At 53.9% G+C, this 21,649-nt stretch overlaps 6 protein-coding genes across 6 annotated transcripts; 3 read left to right on the forward strand and 3 right to left on the reverse strand.

The window, feature by feature from the left end:
- Positions 1–1,068: 1,068 nt before the first annotated feature.
- Positions 1,069–2,517, forward strand: CCOS01_10600 (N-acetylglucosamine-6-phosphate deacetylase; the record flags this gene model as incomplete). Its single annotated transcript, XM_060458755.1, has 3 exons — positions 1,069–1,446; positions 1,507–2,180; positions 2,247–2,517. 3 exons carry the CDS (start codon positions 1,069–1,071, stop codon positions 2,515–2,517), a joined length of 1,323 nt encoding a protein of 440 aa, XP_060310557.1.
- Positions 2,518–3,493: 976 nt separating this feature from the next.
- Positions 3,494–5,235, forward strand: CCOS01_10601 (NDT80/PhoG like DNA-binding protein; the record flags this gene model as incomplete). Its single annotated transcript, XM_060458756.1, has 3 exons — positions 3,494–3,603; positions 3,750–5,063; positions 5,115–5,235. The coding sequence occupies 3 exons, from the start codon at positions 3,494–3,496 to the stop codon at positions 5,233–5,235; spliced, it is 1,545 nt and encodes a 514-aa protein (XP_060310558.1).
- Positions 5,236–6,033: 798 nt separating this feature from the next.
- CCOS01_10602 (glucosamine-6-phosphate isomerase) lies at positions 6,034–7,506 on the reverse strand (the record flags this gene model as incomplete). The annotated part of the gene is made up of 4 exons (XM_060458757.1): positions 6,034–6,561; positions 6,618–7,163; positions 7,225–7,257; positions 7,327–7,506. 4 exons carry the CDS (start codon positions 7,504–7,506, stop codon positions 6,034–6,036), a joined length of 1,287 nt encoding a protein of 428 aa, XP_060310559.1.
- A 3,016-nt stretch (positions 7,507–10,522) lies between these two features.
- On the forward strand, positions 10,523–12,351 carry CCOS01_10603 (hexokinase; the record flags this gene model as incomplete). Its single annotated transcript, XM_060458758.1, has 3 exons — positions 10,523–11,157; positions 11,228–11,806; positions 11,868–12,351. The coding sequence occupies 3 exons, from the start codon at positions 10,523–10,525 to the stop codon at positions 12,349–12,351; spliced, it is 1,698 nt and encodes a 565-aa protein (XP_060310560.1).
- Positions 12,352–12,676: 325 nt separating this feature from the next.
- Positions 12,677–14,098, reverse strand: CCOS01_10604 (uncharacterized protein; the record flags this gene model as incomplete). The annotated part of the gene is made up of 2 exons (XM_060458759.1): positions 12,677–12,907; positions 12,995–14,098. The coding sequence occupies 2 exons, from the start codon at positions 14,096–14,098 to the stop codon at positions 12,677–12,679; spliced, it is 1,335 nt and encodes a 444-aa protein (XP_060310561.1).
- A 4,588-nt stretch (positions 14,099–18,686) lies between these two features.
- CCOS01_10605 (uncharacterized protein) lies at positions 18,687–20,759 on the reverse strand (the record flags this gene model as incomplete). Its single annotated transcript, XM_060458760.1, has 2 exons — positions 18,687–20,064; positions 20,143–20,759. The coding sequence occupies 2 exons, from the start codon at positions 20,757–20,759 to the stop codon at positions 18,687–18,689; spliced, it is 1,995 nt and encodes a 664-aa protein (XP_060310562.1).
- Between the last annotated feature and the right edge of the window lie 890 nt (positions 20,760–21,649).

Here is a 21,649-nt window from a genome sequence, read left to right on the forward strand (position 1 = left end):
TCTGTGCCGGATCTGCCCACTTTTTCGTAGGTGGGACGTGTGTTTGGTGTGGGGTACGTACCTACCCAAAGACCAAAGCTCCATTTCCAATGTTAGCTCCTCTCTCTCTCTGATCTTCGGCCTTGACAACGGAACGTTACATGGAGCCTCACCACGTCAAACCTTCTTTTCTTTCCCTTTCGTTGCCCCGTCTAGACCGAGTCTGTCACTCCTCTGTCTCTTTGGGCCCTCTCCGGCTCCCACACATGCAACGCTCGTTGCTTTTGGGGATTGTCTTCTCCAAACGTGAATGTCAACGGCCCCAAAGGTCCCCGTCCCTGACACAATGTGTGGGGCCCGGGTAACTTCGTACCCCTCCGATTCTGGAACCTGGGAAGCAGATGGTGAATGATGATGCGTTGCAACTTGCGCCGTGTGCTTGGGTGCTTTGCAGTGAAACAAGACCTCCCAGAAACGAATCGTCTCTACCATGTGGACCAGCCGTTGGTCAAGTACTTTTCTCTGACTCGGAGGGCACATGGCAGTGCAACCGGCACCGGTGCCATCGGCCTCTTATTGCGTATCTCTTGATCTCCGACCCCTCCATGAACCAAACCCCACCAAAAGGCACGTTTGATGCCATTGCCAAACACATACACACCTACCTACCTTACGGAGTACACACACACCCGTGACCCCATCTCCGTCCTACCTCATACCACCATGTGTGATGCCTATCTAGCTGCAACTGTGAGGGGCCATGACGATGTGTCCAACACTTTGGACGACCATGAGACTTTCCACGTAGGCCGGGCCATGCCGGTCCCCCCCAATGGTGAATTCGCCGCCGCCGGTCTCTAGCAAAAGTAAGCAAGCGCACCTGGCTGTTGCTGGTGAATAATACTCGAATCAGTCCTTCAAAGCCGCTCTGTTTCGCATTTTCTTTTGTTCATGGCGTCGTTACTGAAGTGCAACCCAAAGTCAACCCTCCACCAATCCGGAAGCACCTAAACCTTGACTTCAACCTCATCCCTCACCACCCAGTCTAAGATACACACATACCTACACGAAGACGTACAACACCCCATAATGCCCATCGCCATCCCAAAGACGCCAAAGAATGGCATCACGAAATTCACAAACTGCCGTCTCGTAAAGGGCGACGCTCTCGTATCAGAAGACATCTGGGTAAGCTCCGTCACGGGCAAGATCATCCACAGCCAGGCCGCCTTCTTCGACGACCTCTGCCTCCCGGATGAGACCATCAACTTGGGCGGCCGCATCGTGTCGGCCGGCATGATTGACTGCCAGCTCAACGGCGCCTTCGGCTTCAACTTTTCCACGCTGCTCGAGGACATGACGCAATACGGCAAAAAGGTCCGGGAGTTGAACAGGAAACTCGTGTCTACGGGCGTTACGTCCTACGTTCCGACACTCACTAGCCAAAAGCCAGAGCTCTATCAGGGGGTGAGTGAGACATCGTCCACATGATAGTTGACATGGATGCTAAGTGCTTTAAATATGCAGGCCTTGCCTTATCTTGGAGCATCAGGAGGTTTACAAGCAGCCCACGACGGAGCCGAATCGCTCGGCGCGCATGTAGAGGGCCCGTTCCTGAACCCCACCAAGAACGGCATTCACAACATCGACGTCCTGCAGCAGGCAGAGACCTTTGACGACCTGGTCCGATGCTACGGCGCCGACAACATCGAGCCCAGCGCGGCCAACGGCGGCGTCATCCCGATTAAGATGATCACGGCGGCGCCGGAGCGGGGCAACATGACCAAGATTATCCCTGAGCTGCGGGAACGGGGCATCATCTACTCCATCGGCCACTCGGAGGCGACGTACGAGGACGCGTCGGCCGCCGTGGCAGCGGGTGCGACGATGATTACGCACTTGTTCAACGCCATGCGCCCCCTTCACCACCGCAACCCGGGCGTGTTTGGGGTGCTGGGGCTGGCGGAGAGCTTGGCGCGGCCGTATTTTGGTATCATCTCTGACGGTATCCATCTTCATCCGACGACGATCAAGATTGCGTTCAATGCGCATCCTGATGGATTTATTTTGGTGACGGACGCTATGCATATGATGGGCCTTGCCGATGGGTCGTATCAGTGGGTCAATGGACAAGATGTGAATAACATCATCAAGGTCGGCTCTACGCTGTTGCTGGAGGGCACCGATACGATTGCTGGAAGGTGAGAGAGACACATCAATGGTTCGAGGCGACGTCTTTGACAGATACGGAACTAACAGCTCGATAGTGCCGTCACACTGATGGAATGCGTCAACAACTTCCTTCGGTGGTCTGGTACAGGGATTCCCAAGGCATTGAAGGCCGTCACGGCAACGCCCGCGGCGATGCTCGGTCTTCAAGGCGTCAAGGGGTCATTGGAAGACGGGGCGGATGCCGACTTGGTCATCTTCTCTGAAGAGACCAGAGAGGGCGCCACGCAGTTGGTGGTAGACGAGGTTTGGAAGTCTGGGGCGTTGGTGTCGAGCAGAAAGGACGATCAATCGCCGATTACGCCATAGAATGACGAATTGTAGGGAAATACACGAGTCAAAAATCTGGAGATACGTACGAAGACAGGGAAGAAAGATGGCAAGAGAAGAGAGAAGGACAGGGTCGAGCCCTACAATAGACTGTATACTCATAGAACTGCCATCCGAACTTGAGGGTGTAAGTGGATGCGCAGATAAAGTTTCCAAGATGGCTGGGGATGGTTACTGGTAACACCAAGTGCCTTATTGGGTAGGGTAGAGGGGGCTTCGCTTAGTCCTCGCCAGAGTTTGGTTGATTGTGTGCTAGAGGATGGTTGCACAACACCCAAGTAAATTAGTTAGACGCCGATGTTCGGCCATAAATTACAAGATTTCCTAATGATGATAAACGAGGTTGATTGTCGGTTGATGAGTGAGAGAAACAATAGAGTGCTTCTGTACAGTGACAAGAACTGTGTTGCGGGAACCATCGGCCCATTGAATTACTCGCTTACGGTACTGTACATAGTGCGTAACAGCCCGTAGAGGCATCCTTGAAGCTCCCCGCATCTTGGTGCCGTGACTTTAATTCCCTGCCTCCACAGTGCGATAACAGCCAGCCAATGACGGTACACGGGTGTTCTGATAGGGGTGGACACTGCGCAGGTGCTCTCCTTCCCTCTTTCTCGCGCGCTTCGACTCCACGCCTTCTCTCTCTCCAGAAGCCGAAGCCTTGGAGAGAGCCCTCCGCTTTTGTATTTCCCATTGACACTCGTTAATGTAGGCCACCAGCGCCAACCACCCCCACGTCCCTTGACTTGTTTGTCTTTGTCCCAGTGGTCGCGGGCAATCCTTTTGCTCGAATCGACAGAGCTCTTTTTTCTAGAAACTCTCCATCCGGCAGTACTCGACACTACCTTGGACCAGGGCAGCGAAACCCCCAGACAACCTCCCCCACCCGGCCAGGCGTACGTAGCTGCGCGCATCGTCGGCACGGCGCTCGCTACACAAGTCCTACTACCATGCTATGGCTGCGTTCCATTCATTGTCGTCCGGCGCGACGCCCGGCGACGGCATGAGCCTCAATAGCGCCGTGGTCGATGGTATAGACTCTTCCATTTTTGACGATTCACTGCTGTAAGTGCTCTTCCCGTCCTCATTCGGCACTTGGCGAGGCTGGTAAGACGCGGCGAAGTCAGCTCCTCCCGTCTCGCCGGCACCCGATCGCAACCATGAGACGAAAGTCAATTTGGCTAACACACGTCTCGCCTCCTCTCCTGCAGAGATACTGTCAATGGCACTTTCCCCACGTTACCCTTCACGCCCACCTACGGCTTCGAAGACTTCTCCGCCACAGGCTTCGAAGACCCCTTTGCATACTCAAATCGCCAATACGAAGCACCACCCGCTCCCGAAGACTTCAACCAAGACTCGCCCACGCAGGAGCTAGATAATAAGTTGCTCGGCTTTTCGGCCCCGACGCTGAAGGCGACGCTCTTGGACGGTACGGGCCAACATGTAGAACCCAGCATGACGGCCGAGCTGTACGGCATGTTCTTCGTCGCCGAGGACGTCTTTGGCGCCGAGAACAGCGGCCGGCCCCTCGAGCTGACGTGCTACCGGCGAAACCTGTGGCAGTGCTCTGGCCAGGTAACCATACCGCGACACATTACCCACGTGGTGGACGAGCAGGGCCGACAGATGCCCATATTCGAGCTGTCTGCCTCCATAACCGCCATCGAGTCCATCGAGGGCAAGGTCACAGAAATCATATCAATACCCTGGAAGAGCGCGCATCCCATAGGCGCCGAAGAACCCAAGTCCAACGGCGGACCGCCCAACATTGTCTTGGACCTGACCAACGGGCAAGAGGTGGACGCAAACCGGATTTCCCTGCCGTTATCGTGGAAGAGGCTACAGTTCAAGCACGCAACGGCGAATAACGGACGGAGAAAGGGCCTTCAGCAACACTACATTGTGGAAATCAGCTTGGTCGGCAAGCTACAGTCGGGTGAATACATCAAGATTGCCGAAACCCACTCCGGCCCCGTCATCGTCAGAGGCCGCAGCCCGAGGAATTTCGACAGCCGGAAGGACATTCCCCTGACAGGTGGAGATAAGAAGGTTGGCGGGAGGAGCAACAGCGACGCTACCGCTGCGACGCCTCAGAAGGAGAATGGCGGCAACAGTGGCATTCCTACGCCGATACCCAAATATCAAAATGTTGGAAACGTCCAACAACCAGCAGACTGGGCGCCGCCGCAACTATATCGTGAGTCGAGCGGGGGTCAGCCGCCAGCGAAGAAGCTCGCCATGTCACCGGGTATCAACAGACCACCCATACCGGCATGGTCTACAGAACCCTCGAGAAGCCTGGGCAGGGCATCGGCATCCATCTCGGCTCCGCGCGGTGCCATTTCCGGCCCGATCAACCTATCGCTTTCAGAAGATGAGAGGAGTCCGAATAGGTCAAATTCGGACGTGCAGAGCCCGCAGTTCACCAAATCGACGGCGGCTGCGGGCCACAACCCGAGCGAGAGTCCCAAGGAAGAGGACGATCTACTATACGAATACTTTCCGCTTAGCGTCGACGACTGGTAAGGAACCTTCGAGTTCAGTAGCACTGCACGTGCTAACATGTCAAACAGGATGCCGCCAGTCGAGGCAATCTATCGCCCCCACGTAGTCCACCACACCATTGTACCGCCGGAAATCAAGGCACAGCAGCTCCGGAGCAAGGCAAAGAGATACTTTACCGCCGAATCGTAGGGTCTTATATATGGGAGCATATCTGATACGAATTGACGAAAGCCGCATTTGTGTTCGTTCTTTTTGTTTTTACCCATTCCTCTGTTTGGTTTCCTCCATTTTTGGTTGTGTATTATACGGTAATTATTACATGGAACTGCCATTCTACCGGGATGGCAGAGAATGGTTGGGGAGAGGGGCGGGCGGTTGAATGGCAAATTAGGTCTGATGCGGTTATACCCGAGTTGTAGGTGACAGAGACTCAAATACAGAACGATGATTATAGTCGGTCCAGCTTCTTTTCTGAAGGTCGAGTTTCCGTTCGTCGTATTGCGTGCAATACAGTATTTAACACATCACAACTCCCAAGGATGCTGTACAGTACGATACTGTACGAAAGTTTCTCGAAATATTTTTTCTTTCATTCTCAATTCTTCAAGTTTCTGAGTTCAACAAGAAGACGAGCCCTGCTCTTTCTCAGATCCCTAATGCACCATCCGAGTGGACGTCAACCCCCATCTCAGGAGTTGTTTACTTCCTCATACAAAAGTTTCCTCTTTCCGTACTACCAAAGTCATAAATCCAAGTCTCATGAAGTGTTTTATCTTTTTTTCCTTCCCTTTATTTGGCCGTAGTCTACTATGCTACATTCTGTTTAGGCCGTCTTCATACTGAGAAAAGACCTTCTCCTTTCCTACCGCAATGCGTCTTTAAATGGCATCTAGCGAGTGTAAAAAGACATCAATATGCTTACAAAAATCTCAGATTGAACAGAAAAGAAAAGAAAGACGAAAGAAGAGGAGCTGGTCTCCGTCTTCCTCAAGCACCAACGGCATTAACCCTAGACATCATCTGCTGCTCCGGATTCGGCGTCAGCCGCCTCGCGAGCGCAGGCTCAGAGATCCTCGACGCCATACGATCAGGAACCAGCTCCGGCGTAGCAGACCTACTGACCGAGGACGTCTGCTGCTTCTCCGGGTTCGGCGTCAACCGCCCCGTAACCGCAGCAGGAACCCCCGGAATCCGCTCCGCCATCCGGTCCGTCACCAAATCGGGCGTCACGGCGCGGAGCTGCTGCTCCGAGGGGGTCTTTGTGCGGGAGGCCATGCTCTCGAAGACGAGCTCGATGTCCGGGGACGTGGAACGCGAGCGGACCGGGTACTCCGTCGCCGGGGAGGCGCGGAGCAGGCGCGAGGTTGTGGGCTGCGGGTGGAGGATGGTGGGCGTGTCGACCTCGTCGATGCGGGTTATTGGGATCGGGGGAGGGGATGGGCCGGTGCGGATTTTGGAGGGGAGGATTTGTTCGAAGCCTTGTTCGCGGGCTACTTTTTCGATGGACTTGAAGTACTGGGATATTGTGTTAGCCATCCAGATTTCCCTCTTTGGTTTCCTTGGAGTCTTACCTTGACCGTCTTGACTTGCAGCTCGAGCGTCGCATCCTCATCTACGACTATCATGGGGTGAGGGTGCAGCTGCAGACTCGACAGCGTCCACATGTGGTTCACGCCCTGCTCGATACACCTCTGCAGCGCAAGAGCCTTCTTCGCGCCCAAGATAATCGCCACGACCTCGCGCGCCTCAAGCACGGTCTGGACGCCGACGGTGAGGGCTAGGCGCGGGACCTGGTCGACGTCGTTGCCGAAGAAGCGCGAGTTGGCGAGGATGGTGTCGTAGGCGAGCGTCTTGACGCGGGTGCGGGAGGCGAGGGAGGAACCCGGTTCGTTGAAGGCGATGTGGCCGTCCTCGCCGATGCCCGCGAGGAAGAGATCAATGCCACCGACGGCCTTGATTTTGGACTCGTAGGCGACGCACTCTGCTTCGAGGTTTGGGTTTTGGCCGTTGAGGATGTTTACGTTTTGGGGGTGGATGTTTACGTGGGAGAAGAGGTGCTTCCACATGAAGGAGTGGTATGATTCTGGGTGGTCGCGGGGGATGCCGACGTATTCGTCCTGAGGTTGTGTTAGATGAGGCCCATGGAGGTGACATTGTTGTTATGAGATGTCCACGTACCATGTTGAAGGTGATGACATTTTCAAAAGAGATCTATGAGTACACATATTGTTAGTGACCAAGACGCTTGATGATGATGGTAGTTGAGAGACGCGGTCCTACCTCTCCAGCCTTGTACTTCTGAACAAGGATCTTGTATACACCGAGAGGACTGCTTCCCGTGGGCAAGCCAAGGACGAAGGGATGCGCCGGGGTAGGGTTGAAGTGCTTGATGCGGTCAACGACGTAGTTGGCTACGTAGGCGCTGGCGGCCTCGGCATCGTCGCGGATAATCAGCCTCATCGTGGGGGTGGATATGTTTACACGGATAGGGAAAGGTACAACGATACGATATTATACGAGGAGGTATAAGGTATAGGGCCGAGATGGACACAACAAGGGCAAGATGGTAGTTGGACACTCTCAGGTATCTTCAGCTTTCGTATTGTGAGGACAGAGAGGAAAGATAGATACGTGAGGGGGGCAAGATGAAAGGTGCCTTTGCTTATGAGGGAGCAATTACACCCAGGTGGACAGACCAAAAAGTCTTTGCGGTTCGCCCACGCCCCTCCTTCGAGGGGGTTCTACCCTCCTCGGGGCCCGTCTCGTCGCAAGACGCCTGACATCACAGACTTTTGCGGCAACAAGCCCCAAAGTATGCTGATGATTTTCCCACCGCAACCCCGTTTGTGTGGTGGAGGGGGATGGAACGTCACTGCTATCGGCCATGTTTGAGGAACAGAGTCCCACCACCAACCGGGCCGGCGGGGAGGGAACAAGTTGTACTGTACATCACATTATCAGCGTTGCCCGTGACATGTTGTTTTTTTATCGGCCGAGTTTCTCTTTCCAAAGGGATTGGATGTCGAAGCGCTCTCGACTCGTGAACAGCGGAGTTGGTGTACCAACAGGTCATGGTTTTGACGTGATCATCAGCGCGGTTCTACGAATGAGAATTAGGCTGATGAGGAGTCTTGTGATGAGCAGTACCTTTTGTGATCGTCTTGTTGCAGGCAGGCCGTGTTTTCTCAGATAGCATATCGTCATTCACGATTTAGACTCGAGTTGAGCCGAGCTTCCCCGGGTTTGCCGGGCCAGGGTCGGGCATGTTCCTGTTTTCCCAGGCGGGGCGATGGTGGTGTTGAAGGAGCCGTGTGGTCGGGTTCAATGACTCCCCAGCACCTAGCATGGGGAGGGGCCCAAGCTTGGAATAGCTGCTTTCTGAAGCTTCTACTGTGTGGGTGTTTCGATATCGGCGCACGGGGTGGCGATGGTGGTCGCTTGTCGTTGACACGGCCGGCGTCCGTGAACTCGGGTCTCTCCTCCCTGGCTCTTTGGGGGGCCCTGGACTTTCTGCGACCCAGCGGCTGACGATTGATTGCATGTCACTGCATGCCAGCAGGGGTGGACGGATGGCCTAGTGTACGTCTGGAGGATGCTGTGCTTTGCATGCAACTGATACGTGGGGACTGAAGCGAGCGATCTAACGTAACGGGCATGGTTGCCGCCGGCCGGCTACTTTAGTGTAGACTTCTCATGATACAGAAGGTATAGAAGGACGGATACATAATTGATGGGACCGCTCGTGCGGTATCGTGGATGGTTCGAGCTTGAAAGGTCAACGGCGGCTCAGTCGTTGGTCAATTATGTACCGGATTGCTATGAGACGTGGTGCCGTGGTGGAGGCCTCGGCATTGATGATGAGAAGGATTGGTCCATTGGATGAGACAAGAGGCCGGTTGAGATTGATAGAGGCAACCATGCAGGGCCGGTAGAGGAGAACGTGTCAGTGCAACGGCGCGGCTGGTATCGTCAAAGATGGAAGCTCAGCATGGAGTCGTGGAGCGTTGGAGGTGTTGGTTGTTGCATGTAACTTTGGTAGTGGATCTTGACAATTTGGACAAGGTGAGAGAGTGGGGGGATCGACCCTTCCTTGGGCTCCGAAAGCGCCGGAGTCGCTGTCCGTTTTCATCTGATCTTGGTCAGCCACACCACACCGTCTACTCAACACACTCACAGCTTTCGCAACTATCAAAAAGCAACGTTACAGCTGGAGGGGGCAATTCTCCTCCTCCATCCCATCTTGTTCATTAGTTACTGTGCAGTCATGTCCACAGTCAACAAGCTCAACCACAATTGTCAGACAGTGCCCGCCGCGTCTCGTCTAGCAGACACCTATCTACCTTAGTGCTAAGCTTAAGCTCAGTGAGAGGTCCATTGAGCTACCAGTTCCTGGCGTCTGCCAGCGAGTCCCAATGCTTCGGCTCAGCATTTCGTCTCTCCTGGTTTAGGTTGCTTCTATCCAAGTGCCACCTGTGGCTGTTGTCTCAGGCTCACAGCGTACCTATAGGCTCTGAGAAGTCTCTATTCTTTCCCTGCTATACGGTACTCTTTCATCGTTGCATGCGCTCATCTCTCATCTACCGGTTAAGCTTAGGTTCTATTCCTCTCATACTCACCCTCTCTTGTCTCTCTCACGCATCCTCTCACTCTATCCCCTGCAATTTCCAATAAACCTTCTCAACCAACTACGAGGCAACGCGGGCACTTACCCCTTCCCGCGTCCATCCATCCATCAACACGAGCTTTCGGCCCCCAAGTGAAGGAAGTGGGTTGGAGCATCGAGCCTGGACTGAGCTAGAGCAGATGAACCAGCCCTTAGGATTACCGCGTGTCGCCCCATCGCCTGTGCGACGTTGAAGACAACCTAGAAGACAATCCTCGCTCATTCCCGCTTCTCACCTTGCCCACTCACTCACTACCTTGCCTCTAATCCAAGACACCAAGACACCGACCGGTCTTCTGTTCAGTGACCTATTGGTTGCTGGCCGGTGTCGCCATCGCCCTTCTCTCTCCCGACTACCCCCTCCCCACTTCGTCGTTGTTGTTCATCCACTGTCGTTCTTGTTGGATACGACGTCTCTGGGCTTCCACCGCCAACCCGAGCAGTAGAGCGAGGGGAGGGGACCGGCAGGTTCCATTCTCTGTTGTTCTGCCCTCCGTGCGGTGCGCCAGTCACCCTCTCGGGTTGTGCCTGTCGATCCGCTACCTGTCCGTCTACCGTTCCGCCGTGGAGTTCGTTCAAACGTTCGATCAGACATCTTTGCAACCCTCCACTACCTTACCTCTCACACTCTTCCTCGTTCTTTCTTACTCTCACTCTTACCATCTCACTCGCTTCACTCCATCTCAACGGCCTGTCTCCGGGGGACATGGCTCGTGCCCGATTCCGTTTATTTACAATCCGATACCTCGTCAGCTAGATGCCGGCACCCGATTGTGACTTTCTCCGTTTCATAAACAAAAGTCTCTTAATGTCATGCAGCCATATTCACCTCCTACCATGGCCACGTTTCCAAAGTCTTTCCTGGCCGCCGTCGTCAAGCAGCTACTCCGGGGCAAATCGTTGATCCAAGCCCTCCTAGCCTTCTGGCTCACGCCACAAACCGTCTCAGGGAAACCGACAACTTCAAAGGTGGATTGTTGCAGCACATCGGGAACAACGACGCCCTCAGGCCAAAGTATCGAGGAATACCTAAAGGAGGCCGAGCACCTCCTCCTGGGGCCCTTGCTGGACAATGATGGCCTTCTCAAGTTATCCAACGCCCTAAAGGCGCAGTTCAGAGACAAGTTGCAGACGAGCATGGCGTGCATGCTCCCTTCGTACAACCACCAGCTCCCCGGCGGGCACGAGGTCGGTCAGTACCTGGCGGTGGACGTGGGGGGATCGACGCTGCGTATCGCGCTGGTCGAGCTGCGGGGTCGTGGCGCCGTGGGCCGGGAGAGCGAGATTGTGCGGATGAGTTCGTTCAAGATCGACAACGACATCAGGAGCTTGGAGGGCATGGCCTTCTTCGACTGGATGGCCGAGAGGATATGGGACATGGTGTCACAGGACGGCCAGGACCCTTCACGGCCCATGCCCATGGCCCTGGCATGGAGCTTTCCCATTGAGTAAGTTCAGTCCTTGTTGCTAGGGAACGATTTGATTCAACCGGGCGACAACTAATCATCTTCACAAAAGGCAAACATCACTAAAAGGCGGCCGCATCCACGGCATGGGCAAGGGCTTCCTTGCCGCCGAAGGCCTCATGGGCCAAGACCTCGGCGAGGTCATCGAGACCGCCTGCGCAGCTAGGGGCCTGAGAGGCACCCGGCTGCGCGTCATCCTCAACGACGGCGGCGCCACCCTGCTCTCCCAAGCCTACGTCCACCCGGCCACCCGCTTCGGCCTCATCCTCGGCACCGGCGTCAACATCGCCGCCTACCTCCCCGTCTCGCTGATCGGCAAGCCGAAATTCGGGGACCGCCCGCGGGAGTGGTGGAGCGAGGCGCGCGACGTCATCGTCAACACGGAGCTCGGCATGTTTGGCGGCGGGGGCGTCCTCAGCGTCACGCGCTGGGACGGGCTGTTGAAGCAGGGGCACCCGAGGCCCGATTTCCAGCCCTTGGAGCAGATGGTGAGCGGGTACTATCTCGGCGAGGTGGTGCGGTTTGCGTTGATTGAGGCGATTCGGACGACGGGGGTATTTGGCGGCGTGGTACCCAAGTCTCTTGATGAGCCGTACTCTTTGAAGTCCGAGACGATATCTACCATTGAAGGGTAAGCTTGACTTCCTCACACCCACCCTTTTTGACGAATACTTTGCTAACCATAATGACAGAGATACGTCACCATCACTCCCATCATCTATCGACCTCTTCATCACCCAACATCCCTCATCTCACACTCCCACGCCATCAGACCTCGCCGCCCTCCGCAGCCTAGCCTCCTTCGTCTCAAGGAGGTCAGCCGCCATCATCGCAGCGTGCTTACATGCCGTATGGTCCCTCCGTCTCGAGTCTCTAGCCGAAGAAAAGGAGGCCAACGCAAACCGGACGGCGTCGACGAACCAGGATTCCGCAGAGGACGAGGACGCGGACCTTCTTCACCAGAGAATAGAAAAGGAAACATCCCTGCCCCGAACGATGGTAGCCTACAACGGCAGCGTCATCGAGTGCTACCCGGGCTATCTGGCAATGTGCCAGTCGTACGTCGACGCGCTGGTCAACAGGGGCGACAGGAGCGTCGAGCTCGTGCCGGCGAAGGAGAGCTCGCTGCTGGGGGCCGGCGTCGCGCTGGCGAGGGCTTGTGATGGGACTGCGTAAAGGGGGCGAGGTTTTCCCTCACTGGGCGTCGCATAACCCTCGAGAGTGTGTGGACTGAGAAATGGGAGGATAGAGATGATTTTGCACTTTTGAGTGGCATAATTTCTGACAACATGCATGGCAAGGAGTAAAAACATGGCTTTTTTTCTACAAAACGTATATAATCATAAAGCATTGCAATCAGCTCAGCAGGCTCATCGTTGATGAGAATTTTCATCTCATTATTTGAATTTTTGGGGGGGTATCATCACTTCATTTCCCGTCTCTCTATGGCTCTGAGCAGACGCATCTCAGAAAAGCCAATCTCTGCACATCGGCACACGCCTTACTCCTCATCGTCATCATCAACAATTTCCTCCACCTTGCGCTTCTTCCTTCCTGCTGAACGGCCCCCCTCCCGCTTGACCACCCGCGGCTCGTCACCATCTCCGTTCCCGTCCGACTCTTCACCCTCTCGCTCTTCTTCCTCCTCCTCCCGACGGCGTTGCTGCTCCAGAGCCCGCTTCATCTTGCGCAGGATAACTGGATCGTCAAAAAAGTCGTTGAGAGCGATTTCCTATGGTATTCTGCGTTAGTGACTGAAAGGCATTTCCCAAAAATTGGGAGGGCACGTCTTCATCGAGACTTGAAAAACAAGACGTACCTTGGAACAACCAGCCACGGGACACTGCGCGCGATGACCCGGCGACCTACGCAGGAACTCTGTAATCGCCGCCTTTTCAAACGTGTGGCTGCACGCGCTGCTGCTGACGGGGTCCTTGAACAATTGCATGGACAGCGGGCACCTGTACTCCCTGTTCTCTCCAGCAATAACGAGGTCGTCGTCGCTGTCGTCTGCCTCCGCACCCCCCGCAGCTGCCGCGGCTGATTCGCCATCACCACTGCCGCCTCTCCGGGATACGGTAGGCATGACGGGGTTTCCGGCATCGTCAAACCAACGCTTCGCGTTAGGTAGGGAAACCTCAGCGTCGCCGTGCGCGGCATCGTGCCACAACTTCTTGAAGGCGGCGTAGTCGTTATTGACGGCGTAGCGCTGGTAGGCCGTCATGCGCTCGTACTCTGTCAGCTTGTCGGCGCGCTGCTGGCGTAGTATGTCGATGACGGAGTACTCTGGCGGCGGCGGGAGCACGCTCTCGTCCGCTGCGTCGTTGTCGTCCTCATCTGCGTCGCCGCCGCGACCGTTGGCCTCCGCTCGTGTGCGCCCGCCGCGTTGGAGAGGCGCCTGCTCGGGGAGCGTCTGGAAGTAGTTGACCGTGTCCGCGAGCGCAGCCTTTTCGTCAAGGAGCTCCGTCTGCCTGTCAATCAGATCGCGCAGCGCAGCCTCGGCCTCGGCCGTCAGGCGGGGTACCTCGTCGTCCAGCGCGGCTGTATGTGCTTCAACGTCGAGCTCGCGCTGGGACTTTTCCTGGCTGTCGAGACTGTCCGTCTTGCTATCCGCACCCTGCGATTGCGACTCGGCGCGCTTCTCGGCGAAGCGGGCGAGGGCCTCGTGCCGCGTGCGGACGGCGTCGTTGATGCCGACAACGGAGAAACCGAGATGTCGTATCGAGGCTTTCAGGTGGTTTTCGTAGCGATGAACATCACGGCTGTTGGAGAGATCTGCGATGGCGCGCTTCGCTTCCGCCGAGAGCGGGCAGGAGAGGGGTTCGTATTCTGGGAGGGGATTCTGGGGACCAGAGTCATCGTCTTCGTCGTCGGCGATACGTCTTTCTGGGCGGCGTTGGCCTCTGCGACTTAGTACGGGCATCTTTGTTCAGGGCGCTGGCTGGTCGATGTCGCTGCGTCTGCTTGTTCGAGTTGTAGTTGTGTATAGAGCGTAGGATGCGGACGGGGTGATTGCTTTCGTTGGTCGAACGTGGATTCTGAGCTTCACCAGCTTCAAGGATGGGAAATTTCGTGGAAGTGAAGTGGGAGACGCGATTGACGTGCTGTAGCGCGTCTGTGGGTTAAAGAGGTGCCCGGTACGTACCGTCCGGGGTTCCTTGATCGCGGGGGTTGTCCCTGCAGCACCAAGGTACACTTATACACTTCCAACCAACGTCGTCCATCTTCTGGGAAACTGGAACTTTCTTCCTTTCACTTTACTTCATGAGTATCTTAAGAAGCACAAATTGCTACATTTATCGTCGAGGCAGCTTAGCCTGATATTCAGGCTCCCATGGTTCTTCGTGTTGCTCCTCTGTCGCGAATTCCCTCGGGCGGTTTGAAAGCACCCGCAGCAATGAGATGTAAGTACACCGTAATCAACTGATGGTCTGGCTTTATGTCGAAAGCGAGGAGAGCCCCTGAAAGAAAATCTTGTGAGGATGGTCTAGAAGGTCACTTTATTAGTCGTATATGAGTTTGACTATGACTTCCAAGCCTCCACACATTAAAAAACGCTTTTGTTTTATCAGCTCATCAACACTAAGGACAGTAGCAATAAGTACTACGTACTCTTGAAACTTTCCTTTCGGAACCTCCACTACGGTGCTGCTTCCACCGTACATGATGGCAATCACCACATATTGTTGTGAATGTGCTCTCTACTAAGTGGAGGCAATTTTCTCGTCGAGATGATACTTACAGTCATCGCACAGTGGCAGTCATATCCTGTCAACCCCTACTAGGCCGGTTTCATCTACCAAGTAACCCTTGCAGGTGATGTCCCAAGGCTTTAGATCATATGCTCTCATGTGAAAATTCCTCTATTACAGGACCTTCCAGAGGTTTAAAGCTCTCTCTTCTGTCTGGGAAAACCAGCTAGGTCACACTAAAGCCAGCAGGGCAGTCCAGCTCGTAGCGCGATACTCATAGTATCCTTCTTTGTAACGCAGTAGATAATTGAGAAGCATATTTCTAGGACTTCCAGTTGTCCGGGGAGAAGAGCTAGCAACATGACAGCCGGTGTTGTGTGTTTTGGACTAAGGCAAGGCCATCAAGATCCTGAACATTCGAGGAACGACGCCACGCCTTTTGCGCTGTTCACCCTTTCGTGGCACAAGGAGCTACTTTGACCGAATATGCGCCCGCACAATACACGTAAGTCTTTAATGTCTTACGCTCATATCTTCTGGGAGACCAAGACCAATGAGCCTTATCGAATGTGAGAGTTTGCCTCAAAATCTAATATAATAGACAACAAATCAAGAACAGAGTCATGAAACTGGAATGATAGTTTGAAAATGACAGCTCGTAGCCTTTCTGTGGGATTCAGGAGGCCTAGAAATAGTACTCCCTTTCCTCAGACGTGCCTTCCGTTTGACAAAAGCCTAGCCCAGCAAGATTATCTCACTGAGGGTTAAAAAGTCTTGACTCAGCACCTAGAACAGGATGCTGGCAATGTCTCGACAGATTACTAAAGAGCACCTTACGGCTTTATTGATGCCTTGCACTTGTTGACTGCCCAGTGATAGGAAAGGCATAAGCTATTTGGCTATGGTGTCTACCGTGGATATCTGTCTAGAATCTTCACAGGACTTTGGAAGCTTCAAAGAATTCCTCAGGGCCTACTATCAAGTCAGGGTCGTCGTCTAAATACCCCCGTCGTCACGCAGAACGTATCCATCTCCGAATACGATGTGCTGCGTGAGTAGTAGTGGTGAGTAGCGTACATCGCTATAGTATTCCGCCCTTTATTTTGATGCTTTGTGTACAGATTATGCTTAGTCTGAAGCTAATTGACATACTCCGATAGTATACTTCTTACAAACGTTCTTAAGTCAATTTTACTTATATCCAAGTTTCATAGACTACTTTATCTTAAGAGAGGCGAATCTAAGTTTCACAGCATCGCATTCATGGTCAGTGAAAGATAGGAGATATTAGTTAATTCCTAAAAAAAAGAATGGTCTAGCTACAAAGACCTTAGCATGTCATAGTCCATGAAAACTCGCGTACCCCGCGTCAATGATTTATTATAAAAACAAACTCACTTCGACCGCGAACCTCCTAAAATCAATCATTCAAGTCAAAAAAGAAGCAAGGCGGAACCAGCACCATACACTGATCTAGCTAGAAGAATACGGGGCATAGAGCCACGAGTCGTAGAGCGAATACTCTTTCTTTAGGGAGAAGAGACTGAACCTGCTACATCAAGGAGCTTCAAGTCAACTCTGAGTCCTTGGAAACGATGTCGAATCGAATAACCACTTACCCCCCACAGTGTATAAGAAACTCTTTCAGTCAAGATTATCAAAACCGAACTTGCCATTGCTTCTCAAAAGCTTTATTCCTGTACAACTTCATCCAGAGATCAGACACATATCGAGACCCATCACATCCAGGTTTTGAAGTTATGTAGACTCGAACTGCCAAGCGAGCAACACCTTTGTACTGGACCTTACACAACGATTCCTTCATATAAAATATCCCCCTTCCCCCGCCCCCAATAACCCCTTCTCACATTGTCAAGGTAGCCCTCATAAGCACACCCCCTCCACCTACTCACCGGTAGCCCAGCACCAAGACTGGGGACACGGTCGAGAAGGATATACATCTATATATATATCATGAAGTGGGTAGCCCATGTACATCATCAACGCCAACCGCCGTCAACCCACCCCCTATATCGCCTGTCAACGGTCACACAGCCCCCCAAGTACGGATACCTCAAGTCTGCAAGACATCGTCAGCTACCTGCCGGCAAACGGGGACTCATCCACCCCCTCCTCGTTCTGAGGTCTCCCATCTCTCGGGAAGGCGACGGCGATCGATGGCCTTTTCGAGGCAACTTCTCTCTCTCTCTCTCTTCCTTTTGTCCCTCCCACTCATGCCCATTTACATGCTTATTTCGGTTATACATTGATTAGAACACACCGAGTGTTCAGCGATCTGAAATGTCCCCAAGAAGGGTGACACTGGAGATGGAGTCAACCATCGACTTCGAGCCTCGAGCTCTTCACGCCTAGTACCTACCCGACAACGATGTCGACAGCAAAGATCCAGTCCAGAGAAACGACACCCCGAGAACTCCTCCCACCGCCCCACGAAATGAAAGAACCATCTCCGTCTTCTATTTCCATCCTCACCGTGGAAGGAAGAAAGAAGGCGAGAGAAGGAAGCGGAGCCCGGGGGGGGGGGGGGGAAGTAGGCTAGATGCCGGTGCCGGGCTTGGGGTGCTGGGTCATATTGCAATCCCCGTGTAGACGAAGTCAACCATCTCCGAAGGGACACTCCACACCCGTCAAAACGGTTCTCAGGTCCAGTCCCAGTAGATAGGTGGATGCCCTCTTCCCCCGATGACGAGGACCCGGGTCTCTCGAGGCAGGCTAAGATGAAGGTCAGCTGTGCATAAGATTCATAATCCAAGTGTGCTGACCATTGTGTTCAAGCGGCGAGGTTGAGATGGTGATATATGTACGCCTTATATACCGACTTACACAACATGGAAGCCTGCACAACTTCCCGCCCCACCCCACCACCCTCAGAATTACACAAACCTAGAACCTTCATTTGCAGAAAGAGAGCCAGGTTTCGTAGGTAAAACCATAACCAGCAACCCGGTATTCGTACCCGTCGTAACTTCCGACAAAAGAAACCCCCTCCCCTCCTCCCCAAGCCTCAAGGTTTCCAGAGCCCACCAATATTGACAGGCACAGCCACACCAAATCTCAATGACAGTTCACTTACTCATCTCACTCTCCGGAGGGGGAGGTGGGGAGGCAGAGGAAGGGGGGGGGGGGGTTAAATTGGAGTTGCTTCATCCTTTCTTGGACATTGACAACATCTCCACACCACACCCGCGGAGGCGGGAAAGGCGATGGCCTCGAAAGGGGAAATCACTGAATCCACCCTGATAGCCCTCCCGTAATGTTACCAGTGTAACGGTAGCACTAAGCAATTTTGACAGGACTCAGAAGGCAGCTTCGCTTCCGGGCCGCGAGGGTCTTGAAGGAATTCGGATGTCAAGCCGCAATTAAAAAGCTTGGTGGGTTTACCAGGTATGTCGGGCATTCACGAACTCACCTCGTCGGGCCCGAAGAACCCTTGCCAGACATGAATCTCCGGCCGAATCCAATACACCGGCCCCGCGGGCAGCAAAAGCACGATGAACAACGCGTTAAGAGTGGCGATGAAGAAGTTTCCTGTTTCATCCGACAGGTTATTTTGTACTAAACACCAAAAAAAAGATGTCCAAAAAAGACTACTCCGGGCCACGCTCTGTATGCGCTTTATATGCCTCAGGAGAGATGCAACCGTTTGTAAATGTAAGCTTATACAATGGGCTTTCGCCCGAAAAAAAAAAACAAGCTGGGCGTGAACTGTAAGGCCACAGCTTTTTCATTTTTTTTTTTGCCCTCCAGTTCGAATGTGAAAACCTCCCTCCTCCGTAGAGCCTCATTGTAATGAATCTCTCAATCCATATACATTGGATCCCCCCTCACCTGTGACATGGCCAGTCCCATGTCACCACCATGCATGCTCTGCATCGTAGCTTGCATATTAGGCATTGACCGGCTCATGTTGATTGCTTGCCGATTCGCATTCGGATTCCCGTTCTGCATCATGAACCGCGCATCGCTAGCACCCCTTTGCTGGACCTGCCTCGTCCGTGGCACCTCGAGGGTGGCTTGTCGTTGAATCGGCTGCTGGGGCATGGGCTTCGCGGTGGGCGTGTTCATTACGGCAAAACTGTCATCATCCTCCATCTCAGCATCGGCGTCGGCGTCGGCATCCCCATCCGCATCCACATCTTGATCGCTTGCCTCGTCAATCGAGGGCGGGCCTGTTGAATCACCCGGGTCGCTATGGCCAGTGGCGCTCGTTGTCGACTGCCGATGCTCGGGGCTTGGGAATTGTTGCACCTGCTGTTGTTGCATTTGCTGCTGCTGTTGTGCTGCTTGCATCTGTTGGTGTTGTTGCGGTTGCTGTTGCTGCCCTTGCTGCTGGTTCTGTTGTTGCTGCTGCTGCTGCTGCTGAGGAGTCGGCGTCGGCGTAGGGGTGCTGTTGTTTGCTTGGTCCAGTGCCCTCTGAGCATTCATGCCAGTGTTGGCGACACGGTTCATGCTGATAACCGTCTTCCACCTCTCGATTGCCCGCACAACGACGTCGTTCAAATCCAGTTGCCGGTCCTCCAATCGCAGTCCAACGTGGCGGCTTCCACTCTTGATACCTGCCTCCAAAACGTGAGTGAGAAGCTGCCGCTCCAGGGGCACCGTGGCCGGCGAGAATAGCTTGAATTCTCGGGGCTGTTGGAGACGGTTGAGCTGGTCGATCTGAGACTTCAGGTTGGCGTTCTCTTGCTGTAGCCTGTGCTGATCATCCTTCATCTTGTCGATCTCGGTTTGCTTCCTGCCAACGCTCCTAGCCATTTCCAAGAGCCACAGCTCGTTCCGCCGCTGAATAGGCAGAGAAGACCAAACTTGGAAGGCCGAGCCAAGGTGCTCATTCACCTGCTTCTCGAGGTTTTCCGCTGACTTTTCCGCCTTCTTCACTGCTTCGCGGGTGTCTCTGACGGGTTGATCCCGAGGAGGATACGTTAGATCTTCCATAGCTGCCGTAGTAGCCGTTGCGCAAGTGATTTTCCAGTTACTGAATTCTTCTTGGAAGAAAGCCTTCAGAGCATCGTACTCTCTTTGACCAGGTGACTGAACGGACCAAGAGGTGGAAGTGGGATGCTGGGTAGAGGAGAAGAGAGTGGGTGGCGAGGCGAGGCATTGCAAGGTTAATGCAGGAAAGTCGAGGGCTAGAGGGTCAAAGTCGAAAGGCATGGAGTTGTTGTCGATTTGTTGCCTAGAGTAGCCAGGGTTAGCCACCATATACCTCTTTCCCCAATTCTTCACACTTCTGTTGTTTTTCAGAGAAACTCACTTGGCTGCCCTCCACGAGCTCAGAAGCTCTCGTAATGCAAGCTCTGCCGCGCGAGCAGTATCCATGGCATCTGCTAGCTTGTGCTTGACGTCGAACTGCGCCTTTTGCATGACTTGCTTGCTCACTTGTCTTGGCCTCTTTCCTGCATTCTGGCTGCCCTCGCCATCGGTCGAAGTACCGACTTCGCCGTTTTTGGCGGGGATGTTGTTCATGACGCCAGTGGCTTCCCACGAGGGAGTCCAAGGATATTTGCTCAGCGTAGAGTCCACGGCGTATTGCCCGTCCTTTGGCAGAGCCGGGGACTTGTGAGACTCGCCACTATCTGGCGCAGCATCTCGCTTGGTGGCAGGTCTAGGGGTCGTGGCTGGAGTTGAGGCGTTCCTCCCACCCAAGGATCCTCTCGGCTGTCTGCGTGTGATGCTTCCTCGCAGACGCTTGATTGCGTCAACGTCGTGGATTCCATCTGGCGGCTTGGGGTTCTTCTCCTTGATGTAGAGATCGAGGTGTCGACCGAGAGAGGAGGAGGTAAAGGCCTGGCCGCAGTAGGGGCAGTTCTTATCCTTGGGGGCGCCTAGTTTCTGTTGGCTCGAGTCGGCGTTGCTCGCGGTTTCGGCCATTTTGGCTCGGGGTGTTGGATGTAAAGAGACGGGTGGGTAACGAGTGTTTCGAAAGGTTTATCGGCGGTAGGGACGAATTCGTGTTCGTTTCAGAAAGGGTGCTACAAGGCTTCTCTTGCGTGAATAGACACTTGCAGCTGCTCCAGGGGAGCTATGTAATCGAGGGTCATGTGTAGATGGACCGGGTAGAGAGTGATCGGAGGCGAAGCCAGCAAAGTTTAACGTTGGTAGATAAGGTAAGGAAATGTAACGAGTGGTGTTGAGGACAGAGTAGTCAGATACGCAAAGAGAGTAGTTAAAAGAGGGAAATAATCAAAAAAGAAGGACTAGATGCTGAAGAGCTAAACGAGTGTGCGAAGAGAAGGAGGTCGGTGGGAGATGTCGAGAAGTAGCTGCTACCCTTGTACGGACAGAGGTTTACTGAACGCAAGCCAATCCTTGTGACGAAGAAACGTGTATATCGGCCGTTCACGGAGTCAGGTATGGGAGAGGTTCGGGGTCGGTTCGAGATGTGGGCGAGAGCCAAGGTAGCGAGTCGGGTTGACGGAGGAGGGTAAAAAGTAGGATGCCGGGTATTAAGGAAGTAGTAAAATCTTTTCCCGGACTTGTCTCTCTCTCACGCGCTCTTTCTCTCGGTCTCTCGATCTCTCTTGCCGTGCAGGTTCTCAATTCATCCGCGGACTCTCGCAATCTCTCGACCTCTCTGCAAAAACGAAAAGAGACGAAGAGGGGGTGGGTGGGAAAAGGGCAAAGGACGGGGAGGTGGAAGTAAAGTACAGAAGAGTAAGGGGAAGTTGCAAAAATGTCACCCAGGATTTAATTATTGCAGTTTTTTTTAATAAGGCAGGCGGGCAGGGGTAGCACCACCGACCCGCGCCAGAACAGGACGG

The sequence above is a fragment of the Colletotrichum costaricense genome (assembly GCF_030867565.1).
Source record: "Colletotrichum costaricense strain IMI 309622 chromosome Unknown Scaffold_11.1, whole genome shotgun sequence".
NCBI classification, from domain to species: Eukaryota; Fungi; Ascomycota; class Sordariomycetes; order Glomerellales; family Glomerellaceae; genus Colletotrichum; species Colletotrichum costaricense.